Source organism: Aspergillus neoniger (assembly GCF_003184625.1).
Source record: "Aspergillus neoniger CBS 115656 unplaced genomic scaffold BO87scaffold_18, whole genome shotgun sequence".
NCBI classification, from domain to species: Eukaryota; Fungi; Ascomycota; class Eurotiomycetes; order Eurotiales; family Aspergillaceae; genus Aspergillus; species Aspergillus neoniger.
The window spans coordinates 99,337-126,319 of NW_020291146.1; the positions used below are offsets into that span (position 1 = coordinate 99,337).

The 26,983-nt window shown below is 50.5% G+C and overlaps 10 protein-coding genes across 10 annotated transcripts; 7 read left to right on the forward strand and 3 right to left on the reverse strand.

The window, feature by feature from the left end:
• Positions 1–1,452: 1,452 nt before the first annotated feature.
• Positions 1,453–2,217, reverse strand: BO87DRAFT_387107 (uncharacterized protein; the record flags this gene model as incomplete). The annotated part of the gene is made up of 6 exons (XM_025624798.1): positions 1,453–1,469; positions 1,528–1,597; positions 1,832–1,838; positions 1,902–2,025; positions 2,072–2,106; positions 2,150–2,217. 6 exons carry the CDS (start codon positions 2,215–2,217, stop codon positions 1,453–1,455), a joined length of 321 nt encoding a protein of 106 aa, XP_025479153.1.
• A 1,906-nt stretch (positions 2,218–4,123) lies between these two features.
• Positions 4,124–5,598, forward strand: BO87DRAFT_376964 (uncharacterized protein). Its single transcript, XM_025623430.1, has 2 exons — positions 4,124–4,919; positions 4,990–5,598. The coding sequence occupies exons 1-2, from the start codon at positions 4,193–4,195 to the stop codon at positions 5,577–5,579; spliced, it is 1,317 nt and encodes a 438-aa protein (XP_025479154.1). The 5' UTR covers positions 4,124–4,192; the 3' UTR covers positions 5,580–5,598.
• Positions 5,599–5,973: 375 nt separating this feature from the next.
• BO87DRAFT_335456 (UbiD family decarboxylase) lies at positions 5,974–7,581 on the reverse strand (the record flags this gene model as incomplete). Its single annotated transcript, XM_025620496.1, has 3 exons — positions 6,749–7,581; positions 6,571–6,685; positions 5,974–6,507 (listed from the first exon to the last, which is right to left on the reverse strand). Coding segments are annotated over exons 1-3 (1,476 nt in total), but the record flags the coding sequence as incomplete, so codon positions are not given.
• Positions 7,582–10,027: 2,446 nt separating this feature from the next.
• BO87DRAFT_436873 (uncharacterized protein) lies at positions 10,028–10,880 on the forward strand (the record flags this gene model as incomplete). The annotated part of the gene is made up of 1 exon (XM_025627838.1): positions 10,028–10,880. A coding segment is annotated over one exon (735 nt), but the record flags the coding sequence as incomplete, so codon positions are not given.
• A 2,178-nt stretch (positions 10,881–13,058) lies between these two features.
• On the forward strand, positions 13,059–14,898 carry BO87DRAFT_376967 (putative GPI anchored cell wall protein (Dan4)). The gene has a single exon (XM_025623431.1). It carries the CDS (start codon positions 13,380–13,382, stop codon positions 14,520–14,522), a length of 1,143 nt encoding a protein of 380 aa, XP_025479157.1. The 5' UTR covers positions 13,059–13,379; the 3' UTR covers positions 14,523–14,898.
• Positions 14,881–15,733, reverse strand: pex4 (putative ubiquitin conjugating enzyme (UbcJ)). The gene is made up of 2 exons (XM_025621525.1): positions 15,451–15,733; positions 14,881–15,361 (listed from the first exon to the last, which is right to left on the reverse strand). The coding sequence occupies exons 1-2, from the start codon at positions 15,605–15,607 to the stop codon at positions 15,042–15,044; spliced, it is 477 nt and encodes a 158-aa protein (XP_025479158.1). The 5' UTR covers positions 15,608–15,733; the 3' UTR covers positions 14,881–15,041.
• A 279-nt stretch (positions 15,734–16,012) lies between these two features.
• BO87DRAFT_407074 (endonuclease III domain-containing protein) lies at positions 16,013–19,103 on the forward strand (the record flags this gene model as incomplete). Its single annotated transcript, XM_025626042.1, has 3 exons — positions 16,013–17,247; positions 17,622–17,694; positions 17,727–19,103. The coding sequence occupies 3 exons, from the start codon at positions 16,013–16,015 to the stop codon at positions 19,101–19,103; spliced, it is 2,685 nt and encodes an 894-aa protein (XP_025479159.1).
• Positions 19,104–21,016: 1,913 nt separating this feature from the next.
• Positions 21,017–23,046, forward strand: BO87DRAFT_376970 (putative DNA helicase). Its single transcript, XM_025623432.1, has 4 exons — positions 21,017–21,048; positions 21,099–22,534; positions 22,582–22,642; positions 22,711–23,046. Exons 2-4 carry the CDS (start codon positions 21,130–21,132, stop codon positions 22,793–22,795), a joined length of 1,551 nt encoding a protein of 516 aa, XP_025479160.1. The 5' UTR covers positions 21,017–21,048; positions 21,099–21,129; the 3' UTR covers positions 22,796–23,046.
• A 902-nt stretch (positions 23,047–23,948) lies between these two features.
• On the forward strand, positions 23,949–24,781 carry BO87DRAFT_64667 (uncharacterized protein). The gene has a single exon (XM_025629451.1). It carries the CDS (start codon positions 24,012–24,014, stop codon positions 24,483–24,485), a length of 474 nt encoding a protein of 157 aa, XP_025479161.1. The 5' UTR covers positions 23,949–24,011; the 3' UTR covers positions 24,486–24,781.
• BO87DRAFT_376973 (uncharacterized protein) lies at positions 24,728–26,920 on the forward strand. The gene has a single exon (XM_025623433.1). The coding sequence runs from the start codon at positions 25,078–25,080 to the stop codon at positions 26,731–26,733; it is 1,656 nt and encodes a 551-aa protein (XP_025479162.1). The 5' UTR covers positions 24,728–25,077; the 3' UTR covers positions 26,734–26,920.
• Positions 26,921–26,983: the final 63 nt, after the last annotated feature.

Sequence of the window (26,983 nt, forward strand, 5' to 3'; positions counted from 1 at the left end):
GCCGTGCCTGGAAGATCGGTCCCATCAAGGTTTCCCAGAAAGATTGTATTTACAAACTAACTGTTTCAGTTCGACTGCACTGAACGTGGCTCCTGCTTTGTCTCGCCACTGCAGAGGGACCTGGTGTGGCTTTCCACCCTCCAAAGATCTTGTCGGATTCTATAATTAGTTGAGGTGGTGGCATGGCATCGATAGATTGGTCGCATGGACTTTGTGCGACCGACACGGGCTCCCTTACTTGGAACTGAAGGAAAACTTTCACGGATTCACTTGGATGCTATGTCTCTGGCAATTGCCATCCACTCCTATTATCGCGACAGAATTTGAGAACTAAATGTTGCTTCGGGATATCTCGAGCTTCAATCCTCGCACATAGGACGCTGCTACAGGTATATAGGCACAGTCTGGCTTCAGTGCCTGCATTATCACAAAGGCAATCAAAGAACATGGCGCGCCTACTATCTATTCGACAGTCCATGTCTCACCAAAAATAGGAAGCTGACGTCAACGCACGGATTCGCGGGCCCCGCCGGAGCCGATTAGCGCCGCCCATTGTGTGCTGCTGACCTTCCTAAACCAGGTGTGTATTTACTCCAACGGTAAACCAAATCAGAGGCATGTTTCAGCATCTGGCACATTACCGCTTTGGAACCCAAAACCGTTGGCCATGTGATATGGAGCAAGTCCACTCCCACAAGACCGACTGTACCTTAGCCAACGAGCCATACTGTCTGTAAAGTGTGAATATCTGGGTGCCTGCAAACAACTGAGACTTGACTGGTCCAGTCCGACCGAGCCGAGACTCTTGGCATTCGCACAGTGTGTGTTTGGGTGTCTAAGGCATACACTTCAACCCGCGGTCTCACCTCGTTTCACTGCGAGTTGCCAAAAGGGAAACACCTTTTTCAATTCCAGAGGGTCTTAATATCTTCTACTTGGTTGTTACATATTGCTAAATACCGATCAGCCCGTCGGTATAGTGTTGTGTGTCAATCGGTCGCCAAGAAATCCATCGGACTCCACGTCTAACCCTCTGCAACCGAGACGAAGAGTCTAGATTGCACCACAGATCCACCCACCACAAACAGAAATGACAGGACTCGCCAAATTTAGGCAGCAACTCGCGGCTTCTATTCTTCCGAGCATGTGCTGTTCTCATTGACTGGCCAGGACTGGAATGACATGTTTTGTGCTATTGTATAAGCGACTTTGAAGCGATCCCATCCTATGTATCCTTCATTCAACTGTTGGTTACGCCCGACTGAGCTCTATCCTTATTTCTTGAAAATATCGACACAAATCGTAGATAGAATATATATAGTTAGCATCTCCTCCGACCGAAGTTATACATTATAGTCGACGTTACGAATGCCGAATAGTAAATAGTGATTCTACTCATTCGTTCCGGAACGGTGGCAGCATCTAATACCATTTTTATTTGTGGCTCTATCTTCATATCAGGAGCTCTACTGTCACTGACTGTAGAGTACCGTTTCAGAAGAATATTTACTACTCGTAGCTACTTACTATTAGACCTCACCTTAGCCTCGTCGTTGTGTCCTACTCTGGGACTTAAATTCCTGCTCTGTTGTGAAGGCTGTTACTATGTATACATAGATATCCGATATATATATATCTAAGCACTCCTGAGAAAAGTTCCAATCTGGTAGAATCCAATTGATGATGAATTGCTACAACTATTGACGAAGAAATTTGGCAATATTTTCTGGGTGGTAACTCCTATTGCTCTTGGTACTCTGAATTTATATATTCTTGAACAACAATCCTGGCGAAATCAGTGCTAAGCTGCATCATCGCTCGTTGCACTTACTGAACATCTCTCGCAACCCATTCTTCAGCTACTAGTCACCCAGGCTAAGATCCTCAATGTCGCTCATTACCTAAGGTCTGACACTGTCATGTCTCCATTTCCTGCCTGCTGAACAGTAAAGGACACCGCGGGTGTGGCCGCTTTACCGTCCCACAACCAGAAAGCACGTAGTGTTCCCACCTCGGCTGTTTTTCCTGTTTACATTTAGCAGAGGTAATTGAATCATCTCCATTGACCAACTTTCCTTCTCTTTTCTCGTGCTGGTCGATAAGCGTCTACAACAATGATTAACTAATTAACTAACATGGTTCGTCATACAGGAATCCCACCATCACGCCTGACAATACCGACCACGGTCCGCTCCGAGTCCCAGACTTCGCAGACATTATGCTCATCTATGAACTTCCAAGAAAAACATAAGCTCTCCGTGGTCAACGTGATGAACAGCATTACTGATCGCTCCACATTAACTGTGAATAGATACAAGAACGAGGTGGTCATGAAATGGCAGGAAATGCGGAATCGACAGTTGAAACCTTTCTGACACTCGTGGGCTTGTAGTTACTGTTGTTGTTGATTTTTTTTTTTTTTTTTTTTTCTTTTTTTTACGGATGGAGCCTAACGGAGCCTGCCTACTACGAGGGAGAGAGAGTCAATATTGACAATGTTATAGCCTCCTACAGAGATGCTGAAGTCGTGCCAAAATATATTGAACCAAGTTCCACGACGGGGGGGGGTGGGGGCATTCACGACATTCAACACCTCCACACTCCCTGCACGATCACTCTCGAAGAAACGCCGAACAAGCAGGTCTATATGCCACGGCAAATATTGAAGTTATCGGAGTGGCTTCAGAGAATTGTCTCCGTGCCAACGACGTTTGGAACCTCGACAACCTACTCAAAGACTGTATCGCTGCTGTTATTGTCCTTGCCTATGATGTGTCCGATATCATTACCCCCCAATTGCATGCTGACGTTACACTTCCATTTCCCGAGCCTTGTGAAACTATGGTAATCAACATGATAGTGGGGAGCATGGCATCTTCCACACAATGGAGAGCTGGCTGGTGAGGATGAGGGAGCGAGGGAGCACGGCCGGGAGCTTGTTCTGATAGCAGACCTGGAATGAGGTGATGAACTTCGCGAGCATGTCTGCTCCCGAGTTCCCGAGACTCTAATTCGACGGTCGGAAATGCTTTCTGTATACCCACAGCACTAAAAGCTGCTTTTGTGGACATTGAAAACGGCTCGGAGCTAGAACTGGCATCGAGAAACATGAGAAGAGCAAAGTCCAGTACATTCCTATACAAGGTAAAGTCTCGACCAGGTCCTGAGAGCAACTATCACAACCGCCAATATTGACAATAAGGGGACCACGCCGTTGTCTTTAGCCCCCAGAGGAACGCAGCGTGACCGTGATGATAATGTTGGGGACCTCAATCTTCCTGCTATTGACGGCTTGTGTATATCGGTAATCGATGTCGCAGTCCATCACACCTACGGACAAGATCTCTCCGCGCATTTGATATTTGCTGATGAGGCTATTCATCAGTTCGATGAGACCCAGATCCCCGGACCAGGTTCAACTGATAAAGGTTACTATGGAGGTCCAAATGTGCAGATGTTGAAAAATGCGATATTAGGGAGAGAACCGTCCAGCATTAGGGGGGTAGCAGCCTTGTTACCCCGACCAGTTCGGTTCCTGGTCATCCACTTGAGTGCCATATGATTGGAAACCCGTGCCTTGTGCTAATCACTTAGTCCGCATTAGATGGAGTTGGTCCCGATCTAGCGGCTTGGTGGCTTGGGCCGGATGAACGGCTTGCATGAGCTGGGATGCCCTGTCGGGAAAATCCGTCGCAGAGCAGCGCTTACAGCCTGAATGAACCATTGAGAGTAACCCACGTCATGTTCCCCTCTTATGTTGGACCAACATCGTATTAAGAGGTCTCCACCCGACTTTGCAGAGTTCTTATGACCTGTTCTATCTCCCTACGGGGATATCGTAGCGTTTCGGTAAAGTACCTGGGAGACTTTATGCGCATTAGGACACCGAGAGACAATGCTGATTCACAAACATGCATCTCAGGGTCCAGATATTATATTAATGTTACATCGCTTCAAGGAGTCTCACGCTAAGGGGCCCGTTCATCCCTACAAGGCCCTACTAGCGTAGTCCGGGGGAGGCTTTTAGAGATTATAGGCAAATTAAACCGTTATTAGGTACTTCCAATCATCCAAGCGAGCAACCTTAGTCTCTCCGGTCAAATATCATTACTACTTGATTCAAGCAGCCCAATATCTTCTGCGACCTGTCAAATGCCTCCCAACCCACGACACTATATCCAACACGCCCCAAATGCTTCTCCCAAGGCGACTCTTACGACCATGTTCCCTCATCTTTCTGAACACACACACATACCATCTACTACTCATATTCGTCTTCCTCTACGGCCTCGCAATAAACCTAGCCCGCCTAACATGCTGGCGTGATCCCACATCCGCCTTCTTCGCCTCAGACCAAGCATACAAGCCGGCCTACTCCACCCTCCGCACAGAACAAGCCAACGAACTCATCCAACAAGCCAACAGCAACACCCTCCCCCAGCACTTCCACACCAAAGCCTCCGCCCATCCCACGATGTGCGTCGGAATTGCCTCAGTAGCCCGAAAGGGTGCACGCTACCTCCAGGGCGCAGTCGGCTCCATCCTCGAGGGCCTTACCGCGACAGAGAGAGAGGACATGTACCTTATCATCTTCATCGCGCATTCTGATCCAGCGGAGCATCCAGCGTATATGGAGCCGTGGCTCCATGCTCTTGCTGACGAAGTGCTCGTATATGATCCGGATGTGGTGGATATAGAACGTATTCGCAGTTTGGAGACGCCAGAAGCGAAGAAGTTTGCTCGTGAGAAGGGTCTGTTTGATTATACGTATCTCCTCAAAGAGTGCGGTAAGCAAAATACGTCGTATACGGTGATGCTGGAGGATGATGTTGTTGCCTTGGATGGGTGGTATCATCGGACTAAGCAGGCTTTGGATGTCGCGGAGCGGAAGGCGGAGGAGGAAGGGGGAGGTCAGCAGTGTAAGATATGTTTTCACCTTTCGATGACAGATATCCCATGGGAGATAAGCTAATAGAGATATCATCACAGGGCTATATCTCCGACTCTTCTACACCGAGATATTCCTCGGATGGAACTCAGAAGAATGGCCCATCTACCTCTTCTTTTCTCTCCTTGCCGTGTCTGTTATCGTGGCCACAACCACAGCAACCCGATACTGTTGCCCATCTACAGCCAGATACCTCTCGAACGAGATCATAACCCTCCTCTCCCTCGTGGTTACTCCCCTCCTAATCACCCTCTTCTTCGCCGCCGGACGGCACACAATGCTCCCAATCCCCGAGGGCGTGCACGCGATGCCCAAGTTCGGCTGCTGCTCTCAGGGATTCGTCTTTCCACAGGCCCGCATCGAAGACCTGGTATCTTGGTACGAGAGGAATAAAGTTGGGTATGTGGATATGCTCACGGAGAGCTATGCCGACCAGAACGGGGAGGTTCGCTGGGCGTTGACGCCTAGTGTATTGCAGCATGTTGGGAGTAGGAGCTCGAAGACGAATGCGCTGGGGAAGCATAGGGAAAGGTTGACGATGGCTGAAAGGATTTGGAATTTTGGGTTCGAGGAGAATGATCCCGGGGAGTTGAGGCTGGAGCATCGGTTGCGGGATGAGGGTGGGGGGTAGGATTGTAGTTGTGTGGTGCATATGGTTTTATAGCTTTTTGCATTATCTAGGTTTTGTAGTTGTATAGTTACGAATGAGTGTTATTGATTATGTACATCAGAAGCTGGTAATCTTTTTTTTTTTTTTTTTTTGAAGATCTGACATATGTGCGTTAGGTCGGTGGTAGATGGTCATAGGCTGTAATCGTATTTAAATTAAGATAATATGAATTAATGATTGACTATATAACAACTGCAGACAAGGAAACAATGCATAAGACTTTGAATAGAGTAATACAGTGAAGCGATACTTATAGAGTACATTATTAAAAGTTTCAGACAAGATTTTTCAAACTGGTCTTGGACCCTCCAAACACATGTGCGTAATGCACAAACCCAATGTCATCTTCCTAATGATCAGCCTTGAAGCCCATCGAGGCCCACTCGGCATTGACTTTAGCCTGCAGGGCCTCGGGGTATGAGTTCTTGAAGTCAGCAGCCTGCCAGTTAGGTCCAGTTGTATACTCAGTAGGCATCAAAGCGTCCGAGACAACCTTGCCACCCTGGACAGGGGAACCGTTTCCGTGGCCCATGTACGGAATCAGAGGGAATCCACGGACATCATCGTAGAAGTACTCATCAAGACTAGGCCGGCAACGGGTGCAGAAAGCCCAGATCACATCTTTCCAGTTGTACACATCAATATCCTCACCCACAAGGAGTAGCCGATGAATAGTGTAGCCGGCCTTGTGGTTGAAAATCAAGTCACCGAACTTACGACAAAGTTCCTCAGAGGTAGTCTTCATTTGTCGGAGCCTGGCGCCGTCAATTTGAAGAACGACCCAGGTTACTTGAGATTCAAAGGGGGACATGGCTTCCTTGACTGGGAGACCGGCATCTTTGCAGAGTTGGTGAATTTCAGCAGCGGCGAGGGGTCCGATCATGGTATGCTAGATGGGGAGACAGTCTGAGTTAGTTTATGGAGCTATCGAGAGGAGTCTCAATCGACTCACAGTCTCGTCGGTGAAACGACCGCAGTTCGAAACGGGAAGAATAGCACCATTGCGGTAGGTGATCTTGTTCACTTTGTAGAGAGGGCAAGGGTGAGAATCACCAGGGAAGACATAACTATCAAGGGGCATGCAGGGTTAGTATCAATTGAGGGTAGATTGGAAGCTGTGTATATCATACCCATGCATCTCGCCAAATGGACCTTCAGGACCAGTCTCCGTAATAGACATAGTGCCCTCAAGAACGATCTCGGCATTAGCTGGGACGTACAAGTCATTCGTCTCACACTTGACCACGTCAATTGCGTGACCTGTCATAGCGCCGATATACCCAGCCTCAGTACAGCCGTCTGGAAGTGGCATGCTAGAGGCCATAATAGCAGCAGGGGGAACACCAAAGCACAGAGCCCAGGGCACGTCCTTGCCAATGGCCTTCCACTTCTGCTGCATCTGCCAGACATGCTGGGGTGGGATCACCAAACCAGCCAGGTGGTCCTTGTCGTAAACCATAGCACGGGCGATTGACCAATTGGTCCAGTCCTTCTCTGGTGAGGAGATGACGTGCATACCATAAGTCTGGATATACTTTCCGCCATCAGCCTGGTACAGAAGAGGGACCGGGAGCTTCGTGAGATCGAACTCTCCCTCATTCAGCACATTCTCCTTGCACGCTCCAGTCTTGACAACGTTGGGGGGAATCGGTGGGGCATTCTTTGCCGAGAGCATCTTATCCAAGATCTCCTTCATGCCGGAAGACGGGGGGAGGGCCAGATGACGAGCAAGTCGGCCGTACTTGTCTTTGCCCGACCGAAGAGAGTTGGGGGCACCGAGGATACGCCAGAGGCCATTGTGAGCTCCCTTGAGGTTATTGAAGAGGGGAGCCTTGTCATCAGTTTCGCAGACCTTGCGCATGATGGCACCGCATTCGAGGTCCGGATCGATCTCCCGGTCGATTTCCACGAGGTCCTTGTCTTGCTTGAGGGCTTCGACGTACGAACGGAAGTTCATATGAGGTAGCTCCTGGATAGGAGTCTCGTGGACGTGGTGGATACCATGGTGAACACCGTGTTGGGAAACCATCTTGAGAATATGGTAGGAGTAATTCAAAGTAGAGAATATTGAGTACTTGAGTTATGAAATTACCAGTGGTATAAAGCTTGATAGAAGTAGAACCCAGAAGCAATCTGGGAGGGGCAAGAGCAGGTGTTTTATATACACATTCTGGCGACATTGAGATGTCCATCTTGATGCGATGAAGTCACTGTCTAGACTTCAGTTCGGTGACAGTCGGGCTGAGCTTCTTGGTCGTTGCTTCGCCCGGAAGCTCGGGAGCTCGGAGACTCGGACCGCATACTTCGCCTTCAATGTTTCGGTTAACTATCGTATTTTATATGCTTTCACTAGAAGTACTACGTCTCCCCAGTGGAGATCTCGAGAAGGAATAAGTCTCTATTGAGTGGGATCGTCGGAAGACGTACTGGAACGGTTCCTATAGTCATGAGGTTATCTTGAATCTCGACCCAACTCGCCTCTCGCTGCTTCTTTACCTCTGCTTCCTGTACACAAAATGCCGCAAGCATATTGTTAGTGACTATTGAACACGGAAATGATAGTCGCCAATAGTAGAGTGGATAATTTGCAGACTGCTCGATAGCCGAAGGAAGGTTTATAACTTTTGGAAGTTGATATCAGAATCCGAACGTTCAAAAGATCATTTGTTCTGGATGGAATTGTTTGATATGCACAGTAGGAATGTAAATGGACTTAAAATAATTGATTATTACTTTTCCTTTTTGTGTTCACCATGTCCTATTCGTAAGCCATATACTTATCGTTATTCCCCAGATCTCCGTCATCGGAACAAGATGGAGAAATAATAGTTCTCTCCTTATGATTAGTGTGCTTTCTATATAGCAGAACACACAAATGATTTACCGGTGAAAGCAATTCGTATTCTTACAAAGCATCTGAGTTTTAGCAAGTGTCCAAGTTAGTTGCTGTGCGTAATTCTTATGATCTATTAAGTATTGTTACATAGATTCTAGTCTAGTCCTTAAAACATCATCTGGTTCCCTTTCCAACATAACTATTCGACATGACAACTCTTCAGGTTCATTGTTCAGACTCTTCTTATCTCTTCACAGGAGATGCCCCATCCTGTCTGCCTAATCATTATCAGTAAGAAATTCAGACTTGCGAATCAAATCAGGTAGTACCTTGGTTTGTAAATAATTATGAAGCTCAATGCTGTTGGACTCCCAGCCTCTCGATGAATCTGCCGGCAATGGAATTATCGGTACCCTCTCTTTCACTGTGAGCTCCCCATGAGGACCTTCAATTTCCCCGAGCTTATCCGGATTATTCGTCAACAAGCGAATACCAGAACTGTCTGCAAGACACGTCCATGTCGCTCCACAACCAGCGTGATCTCCTTGTCCGCCTCCTCTTTCGAATCTGCCGCGGCTGCATTCCTCGACTTGATACTGAAATTCCCAAACACAGGCGCAAATCTCGGAGAACCCGTAGCCAGTATAAAACTAGAGTCTCCACTCCCCGGGAGGGTTACAATCCACGTACTCCTCAGTGATATCTTCCTATGAAGCTCAAAGAGAGGCAACCCCGAGGCGTCTAAAAACTCACGACAGCCACCATTGTTGTAATTCCATCCACTGGCGGTGAAGGGGGTGTACTGCTTCTCTTGATCTTTGGCTTTGTAATCTGCTGCAGATTGGTAGGCGTCGCCTTGGGGAGGGAAAAGGATGATAGTGGTACCAAAGTGGAAAATGATACCGACGCATCAGGGACAACAAGGCCAGAGAAGAGTTTGATAGGAATTGCCGCTGAGCACGGAATATCGCCATGATGCAGCTACTACTTGCAAATACAAACGTCACCACTGCCATTGGAGGCTGGGCGTTGTTGCGTGCAGTCTCAAATGACCAATATGAAGCCGCCAGGTTTCTTTTGTACCAGGGCTTCGATCTGCATTGCGAAGCAGACGTTACTCGAACTGCTCAGAAGAATTCCCCTTGTGAATTAGAAGCAAAAGTACAATCTCTCCTGGAACAACAGATTCCATTCGATGTCCAAGATGTGAACGATCGAACTCCTCTCTTTGATGCCGTGCAGATTGGTCATTACGAAGTCACGAAGCCCTTACTTGAAGTGAGTGCCAATCCTTGCACCACAGAGCGTGGAGCTCGAGAGCCAATACTTTATGATACAAGGGACCCCTTTATATTTGAAATAAGTCGGGTAAGATTGCTGCTCATAGACCGCTGTTCTTCGCAGCAGTAACTGGAGACGACTGCATGGTTGAGCTTCTGCTATCTCACGGTGAAGAAGCTGACCCTGACGATGAATACGGTAGAGATCGATAATGTGAGCTGCTGGGAAAGGCTTTGAGTCCATCGTGAAGATGCTTCTCGCAAAAGGCGCAAGTATAGAATGTCTTGATTAGTCCGGTGAATCTCCACTTCTTTGGGCGCTGAGAGCTTGTACCTCGAGGCTCCGGGAGATAGTAATACGAAGCTATGGCGCAGTGATTACGAACGGGACTGGCGATACAAACGCCGTGGTAAGTTTATTACTACGGTATGGTGCTAACCCGAACATCAGGAGTCACCATGGCCGAGTGCCGTTATTTTGGGCTATAAAAAGTGGCTCAGTAGCATTGGTAGAGACTCCCTTGAAAGCAGGATGCGATCCAATAGCGAAAAACAGGTACCGATGCACACCTCTGATGAGCGCCACGGTACGTGGAAAGGGTCAGGGTGATAGCAGCATTATTCAAATCGCCGGGATCCATCAAGATGCACTGGATGACTGTGGAAGAAGTGCAGTCACGGAAGGTCGGAAGGTGAATAATTTTCATGACATATTGGGGATATTGTCGCAGTGCTCCGACAAGATAGCTAGTCTTCCCGAATCTATCCTCCGCTTGGATGGCTACCAAAGAGAAGTAGCTTGCGACATGTGTCAGGTCTATATAGCCGGTGATGGGGTGTATTATCGTTGCTCGAGATGCAATGATTATCAGTTTGCCATTTGCGATGACTGCAAGACGCGAGGCATGGTGTGTCTGAATGGGTCGCATGAAATGCGTCAATTGGAACAGAAGCAACTTGACGCGGAGCGACGAATCAGGTTTGATGATATGTATGGTCCTTTTCGCAGATGGAACAGGCCTCGGTGAGATATACTAAACATGTGAGAGTTTTATGTCGCTAGGCTTACGCCGAATGAAAAGATTGGAATAGGAACAGAAGACTCGGCTTGGTAGCATCTAGACGGTGGATATGCAATTGCGATGCAACCCATAGAACAACGGACTTGTCAGAAAAAGGAACCAAGTGGATTCCACATCAAGCCTTGGGGCGATTCTGAAACGCCCATGGCCGCTGTCATTGTCTGATGCGGTGCGTGAGTGGATTCAAGTGCGGGGAGATGATACCTCCGGGTACATTTCTGGTTTGCACTGGGGGAATAAGCTTTTCGGATTGCAGGGTAGTTGTTGAAGAAATAGACGCTGAGGTATAGAAGATGTAGAAAGTACAAGATAATATGTCCCGTCAATATTGGAATATAGGTGGTGCAGTAAGAGCGGCGACATACTATCCAGTAAATCTAGACTAGACTATCACATGTGACACGGTTCATGTTAGTAGAGTACGATTTGCTAATCCAGCTGTAAAAGTGGGACAGTCTAACCCGACCGGAAGATATATTTGGCTGTCCGCTGTGCTGCTGCTGCTGCCGGCTGCAAGGCGTGGATAAATATAGTAGCCAATAGATACCAGCCACCGTAAATGTAATTAACACAGTGCTGATGCCACGTCGTATAGATACGGGAGTATTATAAGCCGTGGCTGACTGCGTTGGAGCGACTCCTACTCGTATTCACCATCAGTGCCTATAATTTTATTATAAGATATTGTCTTAGGCCACCCACGGAACAACGAGGCAAAGCCACCCACCCATTCATCTACCTAAACGCTGCCTGAAGGAAAGAAGCAAGATGAGCTACCAGGATCAAGAGCACTAATCCAGGGACAGACTAGTGCAAGCCTCATTCCCAAGCTGTGAGCCAATAAAATGTCGTGATAGTGGCACCACTTCAGCTACGGAGCCAAGAATAGCCTAGCAGATCCCCGATCCGGTGGACACTAGGCTCTGTGTGGTTTAGCGTGGGACCTAATCGGAGCTAAGCCCCCCTCGCCGACACTTGACCGGATGCGGAGAGGTTTCTTGCTAGGTTTTTTTGCTCGGGAGTCCCGACTGATGGTTTTGACAGGGTAGACTAGACGGGAGGGGATTTACATACCAATGGTGGAAGTGTCTGCGATCGGTAATTGGGATAGACTGAGTATGTATCATGGTTCTGGCTGTTGAAGAAGGGGGGAATTATTTTTTTTTTCTTATTGTTTCGTGAGAAGTAGGGGATCCAGGAACCGTAAGATTGAACTATCTTCCCCTGACGAAAGGGAGAAAGGGAATGAGTCCACTCAAACAATGGTTGCCAATAGTCACAGTGACGGAGGGAGGAACAGACCAGGTCGCACTGGGTAACTACCTAACTGCATAGTAATTAACTCTCTGATCAAGCTATAGATAGATCATCGGTAAGTTCCATGTGCTCTCATTATAAACTCACAGTAGTCGCGCCTATCACAATTTCATCTCACCAGAAAAGAGTAAAGTAGGAAAGAAAAGAAGAAAGTCACTGATTTCATGGTGTCGTCATTGATTCAGATTGCCTTCCTTATTCGGGGGTTTTCAGTCGGGACGTTCCCGCCGTTTTTCCTTTTTACTTTATAGAATTTTCTTGGGGTGTAAAAAAATGTGAAACATTTGAGACAGGTTGACCGGCGGATTGACATTTCCGGTCGCGGGTAGGGAAGATACCCCTCACTCCCTTCACTCTTTAATATTCAGTTATCTATCTATTTATTATCTATCAAGTATGTGTCGACTGCAGACCCTAAAAGCCTAGACAATTGGGGTACCGCATTTATCCAGCGCTATTCTACAAGGGAATTGGCGCAATGGCTGGACTCTGATGCTGACGTTGACAATACCTTAGTTGGGACCTCCGTCGCTTGCTGCCCTCCCCATCTGGGATGAGCCAAAGAAGTGGTCCCCAAGGTTCAGGGCCATCCATCCAAGACAATCCAAACGCCGGTTATCCGTACCTGCAAATAGTGAGTATCGTAGTATACTAGAAAGTAGTCGAGTCGTACTAGTACCGAGTGGTGGTAGGATGGGCAGTGCAGTGCCACAATTTGTGCTAGGAATACTCCGTCCTTTAGAAGGGCTAAACTAGTAACATCGTTAACTAACGTATCTCCGATACTATTCCTGTCCATCTCGACCGACTGGATTTTCTCGAAGCTCCACTTCGGACCTGCCAAGCCGAACCAGGCCTGCCTTGTTTTTTCTGCCCAGTCATTTGTCCCCGTTGACTAGTATTTATCAGTCCATCCACTGCCAGGCAACCAACTCTTGTCTTCTTACTCCCCCCAAAATCAATTCCCATCCTTCCGGTGTGGCTTGTCTTCAACCTAATTCACCGTCATCTGAAGACTTTGGGTGAGACACCTCACAGCCTTCCTCTCGCTAGCGCCCAGCTTTATTATCTGCCAACCCGCCATCGCTCATCTTCCTCTTCCTCTTTCGCTACTATCTTCTCGACTCAGTGTCCCGTTTCCCAATTCGGCGTCGGATCGAACTATAGTCAACTCCGTTCATCCATCGTCGGTTCCTCTTCTTCCCCTGAATCTTATCATCCAACTCAATCACATCGATCCTGCGCCATGGCGTTCCTCACTCGCTTGCTTCATTTTCTGTTGCTGTCATTGATCGCCTGCGCTGCTATCGCGGCCCCGACTGCCGATCAGTCTGATGCCGCCAACTCGGTGGTCGACTCGACTTCCCACGGCTATCTCAGTAGCTTCGAGGACAAGGCCCTGCATCTGTATGAAAAGTTCCGTCACGGAGTTTTTCAGTCCGCAGATGACAACGCCCAGACTGTGGAGGAGTATGCTGCACTGTCCAGCCGGGCCAACCTCGCCAAGCGACAGGGTGTGAGCAATTCGACGAGCGCTGCAGAAACCAGCCAGGCGACGGAACCTGCCACGACTTCGGCGACTGCTGCGGCCACCACTCAAGCGGAGACCTCTGCCAGCAGCGCTGACTCGACTTCGGCCGAACCCACCTCCGCTGCCACCACCGCCGCCGCCACCACCGCGCATACAACCGCCGTGCAGACTACATCTAGCTCTAGCAGCAGTGAATCCAGCTCTAGCAGCAGTGAGTCGAGCTCTAGTAGCAGTGAGTCTAGCTCCTCGTCCACGTCTCCTGTCACCACCACCACCTCCTCTTCTTCTTCTTCGTCGTCGACGTCGACCTCTTCGACCTCATCGACTTCGTCTACTGCGTCCTCTTCTTCTTCTTCTTCTTCATCCACCTCCTCTTCTACTACCTCTGCCTCTACCTCTTCATCCACATCTTCTTCTTCGTCCTCCTCTCACACTCGGACAGCATCTTCTACCACCAGCGTGCCTGCCACCACCACCTCGTCGACCTCGTCCACTTCCACTTCCAGCTCGACCTCATCCACCGCAAGGTCGACCACCATGCACACCACGAGCTCCACATCGCAGGATACGACTAGCACGACTAGCACGACTAGCACGACTAGCACGACTAGCACGACCAGCCAGCCCACCACCCCGTACACCTCCACCTACAAGATCACCACCACTCTGCCCGACGGTCAGCAGAGCACCGTGACAGCCGTGACAGTCGTGCACCCCACGGAGACCGCCCGCGAGGTGGCCACCGGCACCAAGGCGTCCCCGGGACTGCAAACCGACTCTGCTGCCTCTGCCAATGGATTCGCGCGCGAGTTCGCTCTCATGATGGGAGGAGCTGCCGTGGTGGCCATGGCATTGTAGCCTCTCTCAGCCTGTGACAACAATACTCTACCATTCAAGTGCATATTCGGCGTTAAATTTTATTCTCACATTTCGAAAATGTTTTATGAAACCTCACGATCCTTGAGCAAGCAAACAAGCTAGCATGTGCATATTTCTCCGGCGTCCAAATATCAGTCTCTCCTTGAAAGCGCTGCATAAATGGTTGCAACTTATTCACAAATGGTGTTGAAAAGGAATTTGTTTTTATGATGACATGTCTCTCTTTATGACCCTGTCCCAATTTGCAACTACATACATACATACTATGTTTCCAGCGTGTGCATATTAGAATTGTCACTCTGACTGGTGTATTTACAACCAACCAACTGCAACAATTGAAACTGAACTGAACCTGAATAATCGTACTATCACATCGTACTCCTGGGTATTTAACTACTATCAACACATAATCCACTACCACCCCAAGCCATCGTATATATATATATCCCACCCTTCACACCCCAATCCCTCCGCGCTACCGCGCTCCGCAATAACCTATCATAGAGTAGCCCTCTCCTCCTCGGTCCAAAACCTCACCAAACTCTCCCAAGCCGCCACATCCCCATCCCTCAACAACGCCGCCACATCCACATTAAGCGGCGAATCCGGTCTCGGATCGGTCAACAACTGATGAATCGCACTCAACGTACTACTGAGCGTATACACAGGACTCCAATGCTCCGTGGTCAACAACGTCAGACAGATCTCGCCCGTGGTGAAGCTGATGTTCGGATGGCTGATTTTCGTCTTGAAGGTGATTTTCGGTGGTGTGAGGGGGTAGGTTGGGGGGATTTGGATGGAGAGGGTCCAGAGGCCATCTAGAAGCATTTTTGATGATGTTAGTGGGGGGGGGGGGAGAATGGTATGTATGTATGTATGTGGGGATGGTAATGGGGCAGGGGCGTACTCTCATAAGGCGTCCCCGGAACACCTTTTAATACTGCTTCCCAGTGGAGGAGGTCGTCTTCGTCGACGGGACCGAGGTGTAGGAGGGCTTCGTTGGGAGAGTTCGTGTAGTCTTTTAGTTCGCGGAGGAGGCGGTGCGTTGTTTGTGAGGAGGCCATATTCTTTTTATACCCTTTAAGAGGGAGGATATTAAGTTGTGTGTATGTGTGTAGATTGGTATGTGAGGAGGGGTGAATTGATAGGAATGATTGATAGTTGGTTGAATGAATGGAGATAGATAAGGTGGATGGTGGATGTCGCGGTGGCTGGTGCGGGTGCGGTGCTTGCTCGTGTCGCGCCGAGGCTCAATGCCAGCCGTGGGTCTTGACTACCCGTCGGTTGATTGGTTTCCGGTCGGTCTCGGCTTCCGAACCCCCATGTGTAATCCGCCGTCACTGAGTCGCTCGCCCCTTGTTGAGCCTAAATTCAGTCGGTCTCGGATTTACTACACTAATTTCATGTGAAGAATTGTTTTTACGGCACGGAGTACAGTTTATCTAAGCTAGAGCTAGGCTGGTATCAACATGCGCACTTCTCGAGCATCTGAAGAAACTGCCAAGGTGCTGCAGGCTTTGTCGCCTCCTGCTCGACGAACAACTCGCAGCTCGGCTCAGGCTGCTAGTCGCCTTCAGGGCTTTGCTTTTGGGGGTGCTACTGCCCCGGATGCATCTGTCAGTGATGATGATAGTTCGTCGCTCTCATCTGTACCGACGGTTGATATTGAGGATATCATGGAGCCGCCGGCCAAACGTCGCAAGAGTGCGTTGAGCGCGACGTCCACCAGGGCGAATGCGCGCTCTAGTCGCAGGGCTGTCAAAGCAGAGACTGCTGTCGAAGAAGCACCGATCAAGAAAGAGCCCGCTGAGAAGCCATCAAAAGCACGACGGACACCTGCTCGCAAGATCAAAACCGAGAATGGCGCCTACTCCATGCAGCCCCCCTCCAACTGGGAGACTATGTACGACATGGTCAAGAAGATGCGAGAGGCAAATCCCACTGCACCCGTTGACACCATGGGTTGCGCCGAACTCTACTGGCGTGCGTCCTCTCCGCGCGACCGCCGGTTCCAGACTCTCGTTGCACTGATGCTGTCGTCTCAGACCAAAGACACAGTCACGGCGGTGGCCATGCAGCGGTTGCACACGGAGCTTGGAGACCAGTCGACGAGCATTGTGAAGAAAGAGCCTGAAGAGTATGACTGGAAGCCCACAGACCAGGTCAAGGACAGCACTCTGAATCTGGAGAACATCCTAGCCGTCACCCCCGAGCGCCTCAACGAGCTCATTGCCAAGGTGGGCTTCCACAACAACAAAACCAAATATATCAAGGCCGCAGCCATTATCCTCCGCGATCAATACGACTCTGATATCCCGTCGACTGCTCCTGAACTGATGAAGCTCCCCGGCGTCGGTCCGAAGATGGCGTTTCTATGTATGAGCGCGGCGTGGGGCAAGCACGAAGGCATTGGCGTTGATGTTCACGTTCATCGCATTACCAATCTCTGGGGCTGGCACAAGACAAAGAATCCGGAGGAAACTCGCATGGCGCTGGAATCGTGGCTACCGAAAGACAAATGGCACGAGATTAACAAACTGCTGGTCGGCTTAGGACAGACAGTCTGCTTACCTGTAGCTCGGAGATGTGGCGAATGCGATCTTGCAGGAACCAAGCTCTGTAAGAGCGAAATCAGGGGTCTCGTAACACCAAAGCGAGAGGCTGCTGTGAAGCAGGAGGGGCCAAAGGTGAAGGTCGAGCAGGAGTAGAAGTTGAACCCAGTCATGGGATTGAATGCCCCAGGCAACTCGTCAGTCACTCTTAATGTTTTGTTTCAATTGTTTGGCGGGGAAACACAACCACTCTGTTTTGCCAGACCAGCCTTCTTCCTCTGTTGACCGTGTGTTTACCTGTGTTAACCAGACATCTCTTCCGTCAAATTATCAAGTTGTATTCTGTTGATCTTCGATAACGTTGTCGAGACTTTCATCGCTGTGCTTAACAGCTAGCTCGGCTCGAGTTAAGCTCTCACTCGCGCTCTTAAGCGTAAGTTCATCCATCATGTTAATTGTGTGACACGGTGAACCTACTAACTTGGTCCGATTATGTGCAGGTTGGATGGAAATTAGTGTCATCGAGGACGACAGTTGGATTCTCGCTTTCGTCACCGTTCAATCGACCATACCGCCACCTGGGACTTGCCGAAGGTCTGGTTCCTAAATTGTCAGGATGGAGGTCACAAAGAAGGGCCCTACACTGTTCGATTTGCCAGAAAATATCAGAAATAGAATCTTCGACTTCGCTGCTCTGCGTCGTTCTTGTATCATCGACTTCACCCTGGAGCGGGACCGCATGAAGCGAGACCCGCCTTATTGTCATAGAACCGAATTGCGAGCGCATCGCAGCCCTTGGCTTCCGCTCAGCCGCTGCTACCATCCAAAGCTGCCGACACAGTTGTTCCTGTCGTGTCACACCCTGCGCCGGGAGGCCGGTGCCTATTTCTTCTCCCATAATCGCTTCAGCATGTTTCTTCGCGGCCGGGCAGACTACAAAAACTTTGAAGCATCATTGCAATGGGGCATGGAACATATTCGGTACTTGCATGTGGATCTCGGTCATAAGGATAACCGAACGCTCAAGCTGGCAGGTGGCTCCCACCAAACATTGTTGACGTGGTGGGCGGAGTTCTGCAAGCTCGCGGCAATCGACATGCCGAATCTCAGATACTTCAGCCTCAAATGCAAAGCCTATGAGCAGGAAGTGGTTGTTCGTGTGATGCGTGATATGGATCCGTTTCCCAGCCTGTTCAAGTGTGCCTTCTATTTCAGCAATGATCAGGATAAGATCTATAGTTTCCTGCCTGTGATGAAGCGCACGGCGCGCCGCCTGACGGACAATCTTGATGTCCCGCCGTTTCCGTTCATGTATCTGCCCCGGGAACTTCAGCTGATGGTGCTCGGGCACCTGCTCATCTGTCGGTCCGATCCGTGCATGGCCGATCCTGTTCCGGGCCTGATCGTCTTGGATTACCGCGACCGTCTGCGCTTCAAATCCTGCTGTGGCACCTGCTCGCCGGTTGGAGGCATTTGCTTCTGTGATAAAACCGAGACGGTATTTTCGACGGGCTGCACCTGCTTTGCCTCGCCATTGCGCTATTTCCTGGTCAGTCGGGAATTCCATGAGCTCGCTCGTCAGGTCTTCTGGGGCCGCAACAAGTTTATGTTCGTGGAGGAGGATCCGACCTACACCATGGGCTTTCTGAGTGGCATTCCCACGGAATCCACGATTCTGGTGCAGAACTTGACTTTCCACTTTCCCTTGTGCTTTCGGGCCACCCCGCAGACGGGAGCCCGTTCCGCGGACGCGAATTTGCGGCACTGGGCAGTTCTGCGCCGTTTCATCCGGGAGCACTTTGATCTAGCGCGCCTAACCCTGAAGATCCATGACCAGGGCCGGGCCACGTCAATGTACACTATGGACAACCGCAAGAGATATTTGCGCCGGCTGCTTATGGCGTTTACCGACATGAGAGGGCTGCGAGGGTACCGGGTGTATCTGCGAGATGACCGCGGGTTCGAGAGACAGGCCGTGATGGCTGTCATGGGGCGATGGGCTCCTTGAGATGCCGCGATGCCCATCGTGTCATAGTTCTTTCTCGTCTGTGGCAGAACAGGGAACACATATCTTCGTGGTTTGATGGTTGATGCGATGCAGATAGCGAGTTGATGCACATAGATGCGTGGTGTGGTTTTCTTTTCTTTTCTCCACTTTTTCTTCTCCTGTGTCTTTTCTTTGATGAAACACGAAAACTCGTCTCCATGCAGATAGCGATGCTCATGCAGGTGATAGATGCTTATCCTGCTGTTAGTTCTTTTTCTTTCTTTTTCTTTTCTCATGTGTCTTTTCTTCACAGAACACGAACACTTACCTCTTATGATCATGATTCTTAATGCAGATAGCGATGCTTGATGCAGATAGATGCCTGTGGTGTTTCTAGTTATTTTCTTTTCCTTCTTTCTCTTCTCTGTGTCGTTTCCTTTTTTCATCTCGACGCAACACGAACACTTACCTCATGGTATTGACTGCCCGAGATATGGATGGTTGAGTCTGTCTTCATCAAGATGATCCAGACTTAGCCTGCCGTTCATCCAGAGAGCCACTCAAGATCACCCTGAGATAGCCAAGTGTTGACGTGTCTGCCTGTCACATATGCATGGTATCCATCACTAACGACGTGACCTAGTTAGAAATAGTATGCAGCTAGATAGTCTGTCTTTTCATCATCCTTACCTAGTAGACAGAGAGTAGAGTAGAGTGATGCACGTAACTGAACAATAAACAGTAAGCAGTTAACAGTAAACACCAAAAGTAAGCACCCAGAAAGTAAACACAGTGAAGAGAAAGAAGAGAATCACCGTGTTGTTCTTCCCAAGATAATACCTATTCCTCGCTCACTAATCAACACCAAACGGGGCCATAGCAGATTAACTGCAGCATACGATGATACGAGACTGCCTCGTATTTTCACCCTCCTTCACCAGTGAGTCAGATACGGTCGTGTTGATACCCTACGTAGTAGTAGCTAGTAGCTAGGGTTGGTTCGTGATCATGCTGCATGCATCCATGCAGTGAGACACAGATATATAGATATGACTAAGCACCGCACCGCACCGCACCCGCATGAAGTCAGAAGTCACCCCTCACAAGCCACAACTAAGATGAATATTTTCCCCGCGCTATCAACATTCTCCAACTATTACTATATACAATATTGCCCCAATCCCAATCCCACCCCTACATACACACACACACACACACACACACACATACATACCCCATCAGATGCACACAATACACACACAAAATGTCCCCCCCAATTACACCCCCCACCTTCGCAACCACCCAACTCACCCTCCTCCGCTTGGAACAAACCGCCGAAATAACCTCCAACAACCTCTTCACCAGCAGCGCCATCACCACCGCGTCGCCATCCACCCGGCGCACACTCCAAGCGACAGGCCACGCCTTGACGGGTATTGTCCTGTCGCAATGTAGGACGGGGCTGGGGGGGAGGGTGGTGGGGGAGTTTGTTGCCGATGCGGCTGTTACTAATACTTCTTCTACATCTACTAATTCTGGTTCTAAGGGTGGTAATGGTGGTGGTGGTGGGGATGGGAAGTTGAGGTTGGGTGCGCATGGGGTTAGGGTTGGGGATGTGGTTAAGGTTGTTGAGATTACTAGTTCTAGTTCTAGTTCTGGGGGTGGGAAGAAGGGGAAGGAGAAAGCGGGGAAAGATGGTAAAGGAGGAGGGGTGGAAGGGGTTGTGACGAGGGTTGGGGAGAGTGCGGTTTGGGTTGCGTTTGGGGGGAAGGATTCTGGTGGTGGTGGGAAAGGGGGAGGGAGTAAGGATGAGGATGGGGTGGAGGAGTTGTGGGGGAGGAAGGTTTGGATGTGAGTCTATCGTCTTGTTACTTTATTCTTGTTGGATATGTTCTTGGTAATGTGTGGTGAGTGAGGTTGCTAATAGGGATAGGATCAAACTCGCCAATGATGTTACGTATAGACGGTATGTCTCCATTCATTTATTCTACAAAGCTATACTTATTGATGGTGTAGGATGAACCAGACCATGGAAAGAATGGTCAAAATGACCGACTCCGAACACACCCATTTCATGCGCGTGGCCTTTGGTCAGACCTCGCCTATGGTGCCAGACTACGATTCTATCGGGCCTCTGGAGTTTACAGATCCTACGCTGAACGACTCCCAGAAGGAGGCTATCCGGTTTGCTCTGGCGGCGCGCGAGATTGCCCTCATTCATGGCCCGCCCGGGACCGGCAAGACGCACACGCTGATCGAGCTGATCGTGCAGATGGTGCAGCGCAAGCAGCGGGTGCTGGTCTGCGGTCCGTCGAACATCTCCGTCGACAACATCGTGGAGAGACTGGCACCGAAGAAGGTCCCCGTGGTGCGCATCGGACATCCGGCGCGGTTGCTACCGTCTGTTCTGGATCATTCATTGGAAGTGCTGACGCATACGTCGGAGGCGGCGGAGATTGTTCGCGACGTCCGCAAAGAGATCGACCAGAAGCAGGCGAGTATTCGAAAGACCAGGTCAGCACGGGAGCGACGGGCCATCTACGATGATCTGCGAGAACTGCGGCGCGAGTTCCGCGAGCGCGAGAACAAATGCGTGGAGAACCTGGTCCGCGAGAGCAGCGTGGTGCTGGCAACGCTGCATGGAGCAGGTGGCCACCAGCTGAAGAACCAAAAGTTCGATGTGGTCATCATCGATGAGGCGAGTCAGGCACTGGAGGCGCAGTGCTGGATCCCGTTGTTGTCGGCATCCAAGGTGGTCCTGGCTGGTGATCACTTGCAGCTGCCGCCGACCGTCAAGTCGACCAAAGATGATGCCAAGAAGATGAAGGCCAAAGAGGAGGAGGACAAGAAAGAAAACGGGGAGTTGCTGGACAATCTCTCTCTGGAGACGACTCTCTTCGACCGACTGCTGTCGATGCACGGCCCCGGAATCAAACGGATGCTCACGACGCAATACCGGATGCACGAGAAGATTATGCAATTTCCGTCGGACGAGTTGTATGACTCGAAATTGATGGCTGCAGACTCTGTCAAGGCTCGACTGCTAAAGGACCTACCCTACGAAGTGGAGGAGACCGATGACACCAAGGAGCCGTTGGTGTTCTGGGACACGCAAGGTGGTGATTTTCCCGAAAAGACCGAGGATGCGGATCTGGGTAAGAAAGCCCACCTGGGCGATAGTAAGAGCAACGACATGGAGGCTCTAGTGGTGAGCCGGCACGTCGATGCGCTGGTGGACGCAGGGATACACCCCGAAGATATTGCGGTGATTACACCATACAACGGTCAGCTGGCCGTGCTGTCGCAGATGCTGCGGGAGAAATACCCCAGCATTGAGCTGGGCAGCGTCGACGGGTTCCAAGGGCGTGAAAAGGAAGCGGTGGTGGTGAGTCTGGTGCGCAGTAACAGCGAACACGAAGTGGGATTCTTAGGGGAACGGCGTCGTCTCAACGGTAAGATCCCTGCCAAGTGGCGAGGGTGCATGGACTGACAGCATTAGTGGCCATGACGCGGCCGAAACGGCATCTGTGCATCTGCGGTGACTCGGAGACGATTAGCAAGTGAGTGCCCCTCTCATAGTCAGCATTTACTTTGTAGGCAAATCGTTGACGTCGACTGTTCTCCACAGGGGCAGTGGGTTCCTTAAGCGATGGATGGGATTCCTGGAGGAGCATGCTGATTTGCGGTATCCGGATGCTGGCGATCTGTTGTGATCATACCTAGATAGACTAGCTACGAAGTACCCTCGGACGTTGCTTGGGCCATGAGTGTCACCGATGGGAGGTCCTGCAATCAGATGCAGTGTCGTGCAACGTCTGCAGCAGACGGTCCCTTGCAGGAGAACAACAGACTCAACAAAACATACGCGCAAGGGATAGCATTGGAGGCAATTCAGACACGCGATGAAAGAATTGCCCAGAGAGTAAATGCTAATAGCATGGGCGCATTCCCCTGTCACGTCAACCATCCACATTCCATATAGTTTAGATAGAAATCTAGATTGTCCATGTGGCTGCTCGATGGAATTCCGGGAACCCCTCCCTTGGAGACGCCAAAGAAGAGGGGAAGGGGGGAGATCATGCGTCATGGCGTTGTGAAAATGTGCAGGATCTAGAATCCCACGAGCGGGACAGTCAGCCTTGCTTCTGTCCACCGCATAGATAGATACTTAAATAGACACTACTAGTGATTCGCTGAATGAAGGAATGAGGATGGTGTCCGACCGCGACCGAGGGAGACGGAGAGGGAGAGACGGAGAAGGAGGAAGGGCCCGTCAACGAAAGCGAACGGTTCCGAGCGTCTGATGGGCCAACTTAATCGGTTGTGGACGGGAGCGGAGGAGGTTAGAGGGGAGGGAGGCCACTTGGCGTGTTTCAGCATGGAGGATTGCCATCGTGGTCCAATGATGAGAGAAAAGAAAAGAGGAGTTGAAGCAGTGAGTGAGTGAGTGAGTGAGTGAGTGAGTGGAGGAGGGAAGAGTTGGGAATGGGGCCAAAGGAGTGAGGGAGGAACATTCAGTTGTGTGAGTGTGACATGGATGGTAAGTGATGAGTTGGCGCGGCACAGGTTGAAATTAAATTAACTCTTGCATATGCTGTATGCAGTAGTTAGCGAGAGTAGGATGGAATTTTACCCTTTCTTCAGAATGATTGAAATATACCCTGGGAATATCCAGCAAGTAAATAGTAAAATAGTAGAATAGTAAATTAGTAAAAATAAAAACTAACTCAAACAATGGAATATTCCTCAGCAATGAATCAATTTCTTATTATTATAAAGTGGACTAGTTAGTTAGTTAGTGGTGATAAGATAAATATTTTGGAACTAAAAATACACCCCCTGACACGCGCCGCGAGTGTTTCGAAATTCCACTCCGCTTCTTCTTCTTCTCCTTCTCCATCCACCAGCAGCTCAGCTCCACTTTTTGGGATGCGCTTCTCTCTCTTAGTTCTCTTTCCTTCGTCTCTGCCTGCTGCTGCTGCTCTCTGCTGCTGTCTGCTTTTCCCCCGGTCTTCTCTTCCTCTTCTCTTGCAGCTTCCTTCCATTCCTTCGTCTCTTAATGCCATTTTGATTGATTACTTACTGGTTGGGGTCCAACTCTATACTTCTTTGGTGATTCTCCCCCGATATTATTATTATCAGGGCAAATATTCCATTCCTTCCTGTTATTTCCCTCTCCTCTCTCTCTCTCTCTCTCTCTCTCTCTCTCTCTCTCTCTCTCTCTCTCTCTCTCTCTCTTCTCCTTCTCTGCTTCTTCTCTTCTTCACTCACTCCCACTCCTTCTCCATCGCCAATCCCGGGATATTCTTCCTGGATCCTCCCTGTTGGTGTTTGATAAGCTCGACAACTTCCCGTATTCTGCTCCATCTTCGCCGATCCCGCCCGCTTCTTCTGAACTTCTGAGACTCTCTTCCCTGTTGCTCGTGTCGGGGACTAGTGAATCTTCGTCTCCAGTTGCCCCCAAACTCTTGGGTTTCCCTCCCCCCCATTTCATGACTCTGTAGTGTCTCTCCCTACCAACTCGTCCATTAACTCTTATTTACTTTCCCTGCTATTATTACTCCATCTTATTTATTTTTATTCTACTACCTTCTTCCCACTCTTGACTACTTCCTCTCTCCCCTCCCTCCTGCTGACTCCTTGGCTTCATTCCTTCCGACACTCTATTCTATTTTCTTCTTCCAACCTATCGATCATGATTTGAGCCCTTCTGCCAAGGTCAGCTTCCCCCTCTGACATCCATCCTTCCAAAGTGGATTCCCTGCTGATGCTGGTGCCCGCAGCCTCACTCCTTAGATTCCCCCCTCCGCTTTTCAGCTGGTGGCTCTGCGCCTTGGCGTATATCCAATCGTTCCTTGTCCCTGTCTTCGTATCTGTCCTTACCGATCGCTTCGACTGTCTTCCCCCCTCCCCTTGCGCTCTTGTATGCCATTGGACCGGTTTGCACCGTGCATGTTTCATGTGTTGTCTATCCCTCTAAAGCCCGACTCCCGACATGTCTGGTGCCAGTACAAGTACCACGCGAAGTGACTCCGCCCACAGTCGCATAGCCGACTCTTCCACTTCGGACCCTGCAGCTACAGACGCTTGCTTTGATACTGCATTACCGCCCATGAATTCCAAACAGATGGTCGTCTCCACGCGTCGTCCACCTCGTGCTTCCGAATCCTCCCTGATCGCTACTAACCTCCGCAACACCAATCGCGCCGTCACTACCCTGCCATACAATCCCGGAACGACCACCATTGCTCGCGGGCCCAGCACACATCGTCGGACCGGCAGCACCCTCAAGACCGTCATGCGGAAGATCTTCACCCGCAAAAGTCGCGGGCAGGAGGACGACGAGTCCGCTGATTGTCGCTTTGGCAACCACAGTCCGCGATCGAATCAATCGCTCGACAAGCCGCAGCTGCTCTCCGGTTCGTGGAACGCCAAATCCACCAGTCCGTTGCAACAGGAACACGGGCCCGTCACCTCGTGGGAAGAGGCCCTGCGCAAGCTCGAACCGCACCCCCGCCGCCGACGGGCTACTCTGCCCAGCTTAATCTTTTCGGACGACGAATCTCGCGGTGCCCTGGAGGCGGTCGTGCATTCGGGCCGACCGACCAGTAGACGGGACAACAGTCCGCACGCCAACAGTGATCCGGATGAGGTCCGCCGCCGAGAGATGCGCCAGATCAAGCGTCGCTCACGCAGCGCGACCGCCCTGCGCGGCATGGCCAAAGATCATCTGATGTCTCCCATTCAATGGCGACGCCGCAGTCTGGAGTCGTGCGCCGGATCGACGACCTTTGGCGCGGTGTCCGAGGCCGATGCATCGGAACGACCCCCGACCCGGACCACGGTCGCCAGTGCCCCCAAACCCACGACGGAGCCGTCCTTCCTGGATGGGCCGGATGAGGACGACGAGGAAGACGCACCGGAGGAGCCGATGCCCCAAACGGTGGGAACGCTAGTCAACTCCTTGCAACACGATGAGAACGTGACGCTGGAACAGCGACTAACCACCTTGGAGGTAAAATTGATTGACTTGGAGTGTGCGATCGCACGCATACAATCTGGGCGCAGTGAAACGCCGGCCGAGCCGTCGGGACAGAGGAAACCGTCACCCCCGACGACACGGCACAAGCGCAAGCAATCGTCGGCCCAGTCGCCGTCGGGTAGTGACGAGACCCCGGGCGCCAAGTCGCCCGGCGGCGCCGATCGCCCGTCTAGCACGAGCACACTGCGCCCGAACCATCTCCACCGCTCGCGCACATTGCAGGCCCCGTCCTCCACCTCGCTGCACGAATGCAATACCATCTCCGTCGAACAGTACAGCGCACTGGTGATGCTACTGCGCCGGGAGCAGTCTGCGCGACGCAATCTCGAGGAACAGGTGTCCAGTCTGCGGAGCGATGTCGAGCAACTCACGCGCGTGGCACGCGAATCCATGGGCATGGGTCCGATCTATCCCATCCCAATTGACGCGCATGATATTATGCGCATGCGGCAGGCCCTGAAGCCGTCTCCGACGAACTCGGGACCGCCGACGGAAAAGATCTGCCCGGACAGTGATTCCGAGGAGCGCCCGGAGCTCCCTCCGAAGGGAGACCTGTACCATCCGCGGTGGCCGTCGGCGCGACGCGTCGAAGTTGGCGGGATGATATGATGCCAACATTCATTCTTGCTCTTCTATTCTCCTTCTCACCCTCCCTCTTCTCCTCTCTAATGACCATATCTGCTTCATACCCTCATTGGTTATTTCTTTTTGAAAATGTTCTGTTTGTGGTTATGATATCCTGCATGAGATTGCGTGCATAAGTGATACTGTACATACCAATTGCTTTCATTTACGGACTGGCTGCCGGGCTGCAGCAATAGACTTATAGATCAATTGAAGAAAAAAAGCCATAAATATA

Coding starts and splice junctions, on each gene's coding strand:
- BO87DRAFT_376964 (XM_025623430.1), top strand. CDS start 4,193: ATGCTTCTCCCAAGGCGACTCTTACGACCATGTTCCCTCATCTTTCTG. Junction 4,920..4,989: donor GGAAGGGGGAGGTCAGCAGT/GTAAGATATGTT, acceptor ATATCATCACAG/GGCTATATCTCCGACTCTTC.
- BO87DRAFT_376967 (XM_025623431.1), top strand. CDS start 13,380: ATGGCGTTCCTCACTCGCTTGCTTCATTTTCTGTTGCTGTCATTGATC.
- pex4 (XM_025621525.1), bottom strand. CDS start 15,607: ATGGCCTCCTCACAAACAACGCACCGCCTCCTCCGCGAACTAAAAGAC. Junction 15,362..15,450: donor TCCGGGGACGCCTTATGAGA/GTACGCCCCTGC, acceptor AAATGCTTCTAG/ATGGCCTCTGGACCCTCTCC.
- BO87DRAFT_376970 (XM_025623432.1), top strand. CDS start 21,130: ATGACCGACTCCGAACACACCCATTTCATGCGCGTGGCCTTTGGTCAG. Junction 22,535..22,581: donor GGAACGGCGTCGTCTCAACG/GTAAGATCCCTG, acceptor TGACAGCATTAG/TGGCCATGACGCGGCCGAAA. Junction 22,643..22,710: donor GACTCGGAGACGATTAGCAA/GTGAGTGCCCCT, acceptor TGTTCTCCACAG/GGGCAGTGGGTTCCTTAAGC.
- BO87DRAFT_64667 (XM_025629451.1), top strand. CDS start 24,012: ATGCGCTTCTCTCTCTTAGTTCTCTTTCCTTCGTCTCTGCCTGCTGCT.
- BO87DRAFT_376973 (XM_025623433.1), top strand. CDS start 25,078: ATGTCTGGTGCCAGTACAAGTACCACGCGAAGTGACTCCGCCCACAGT.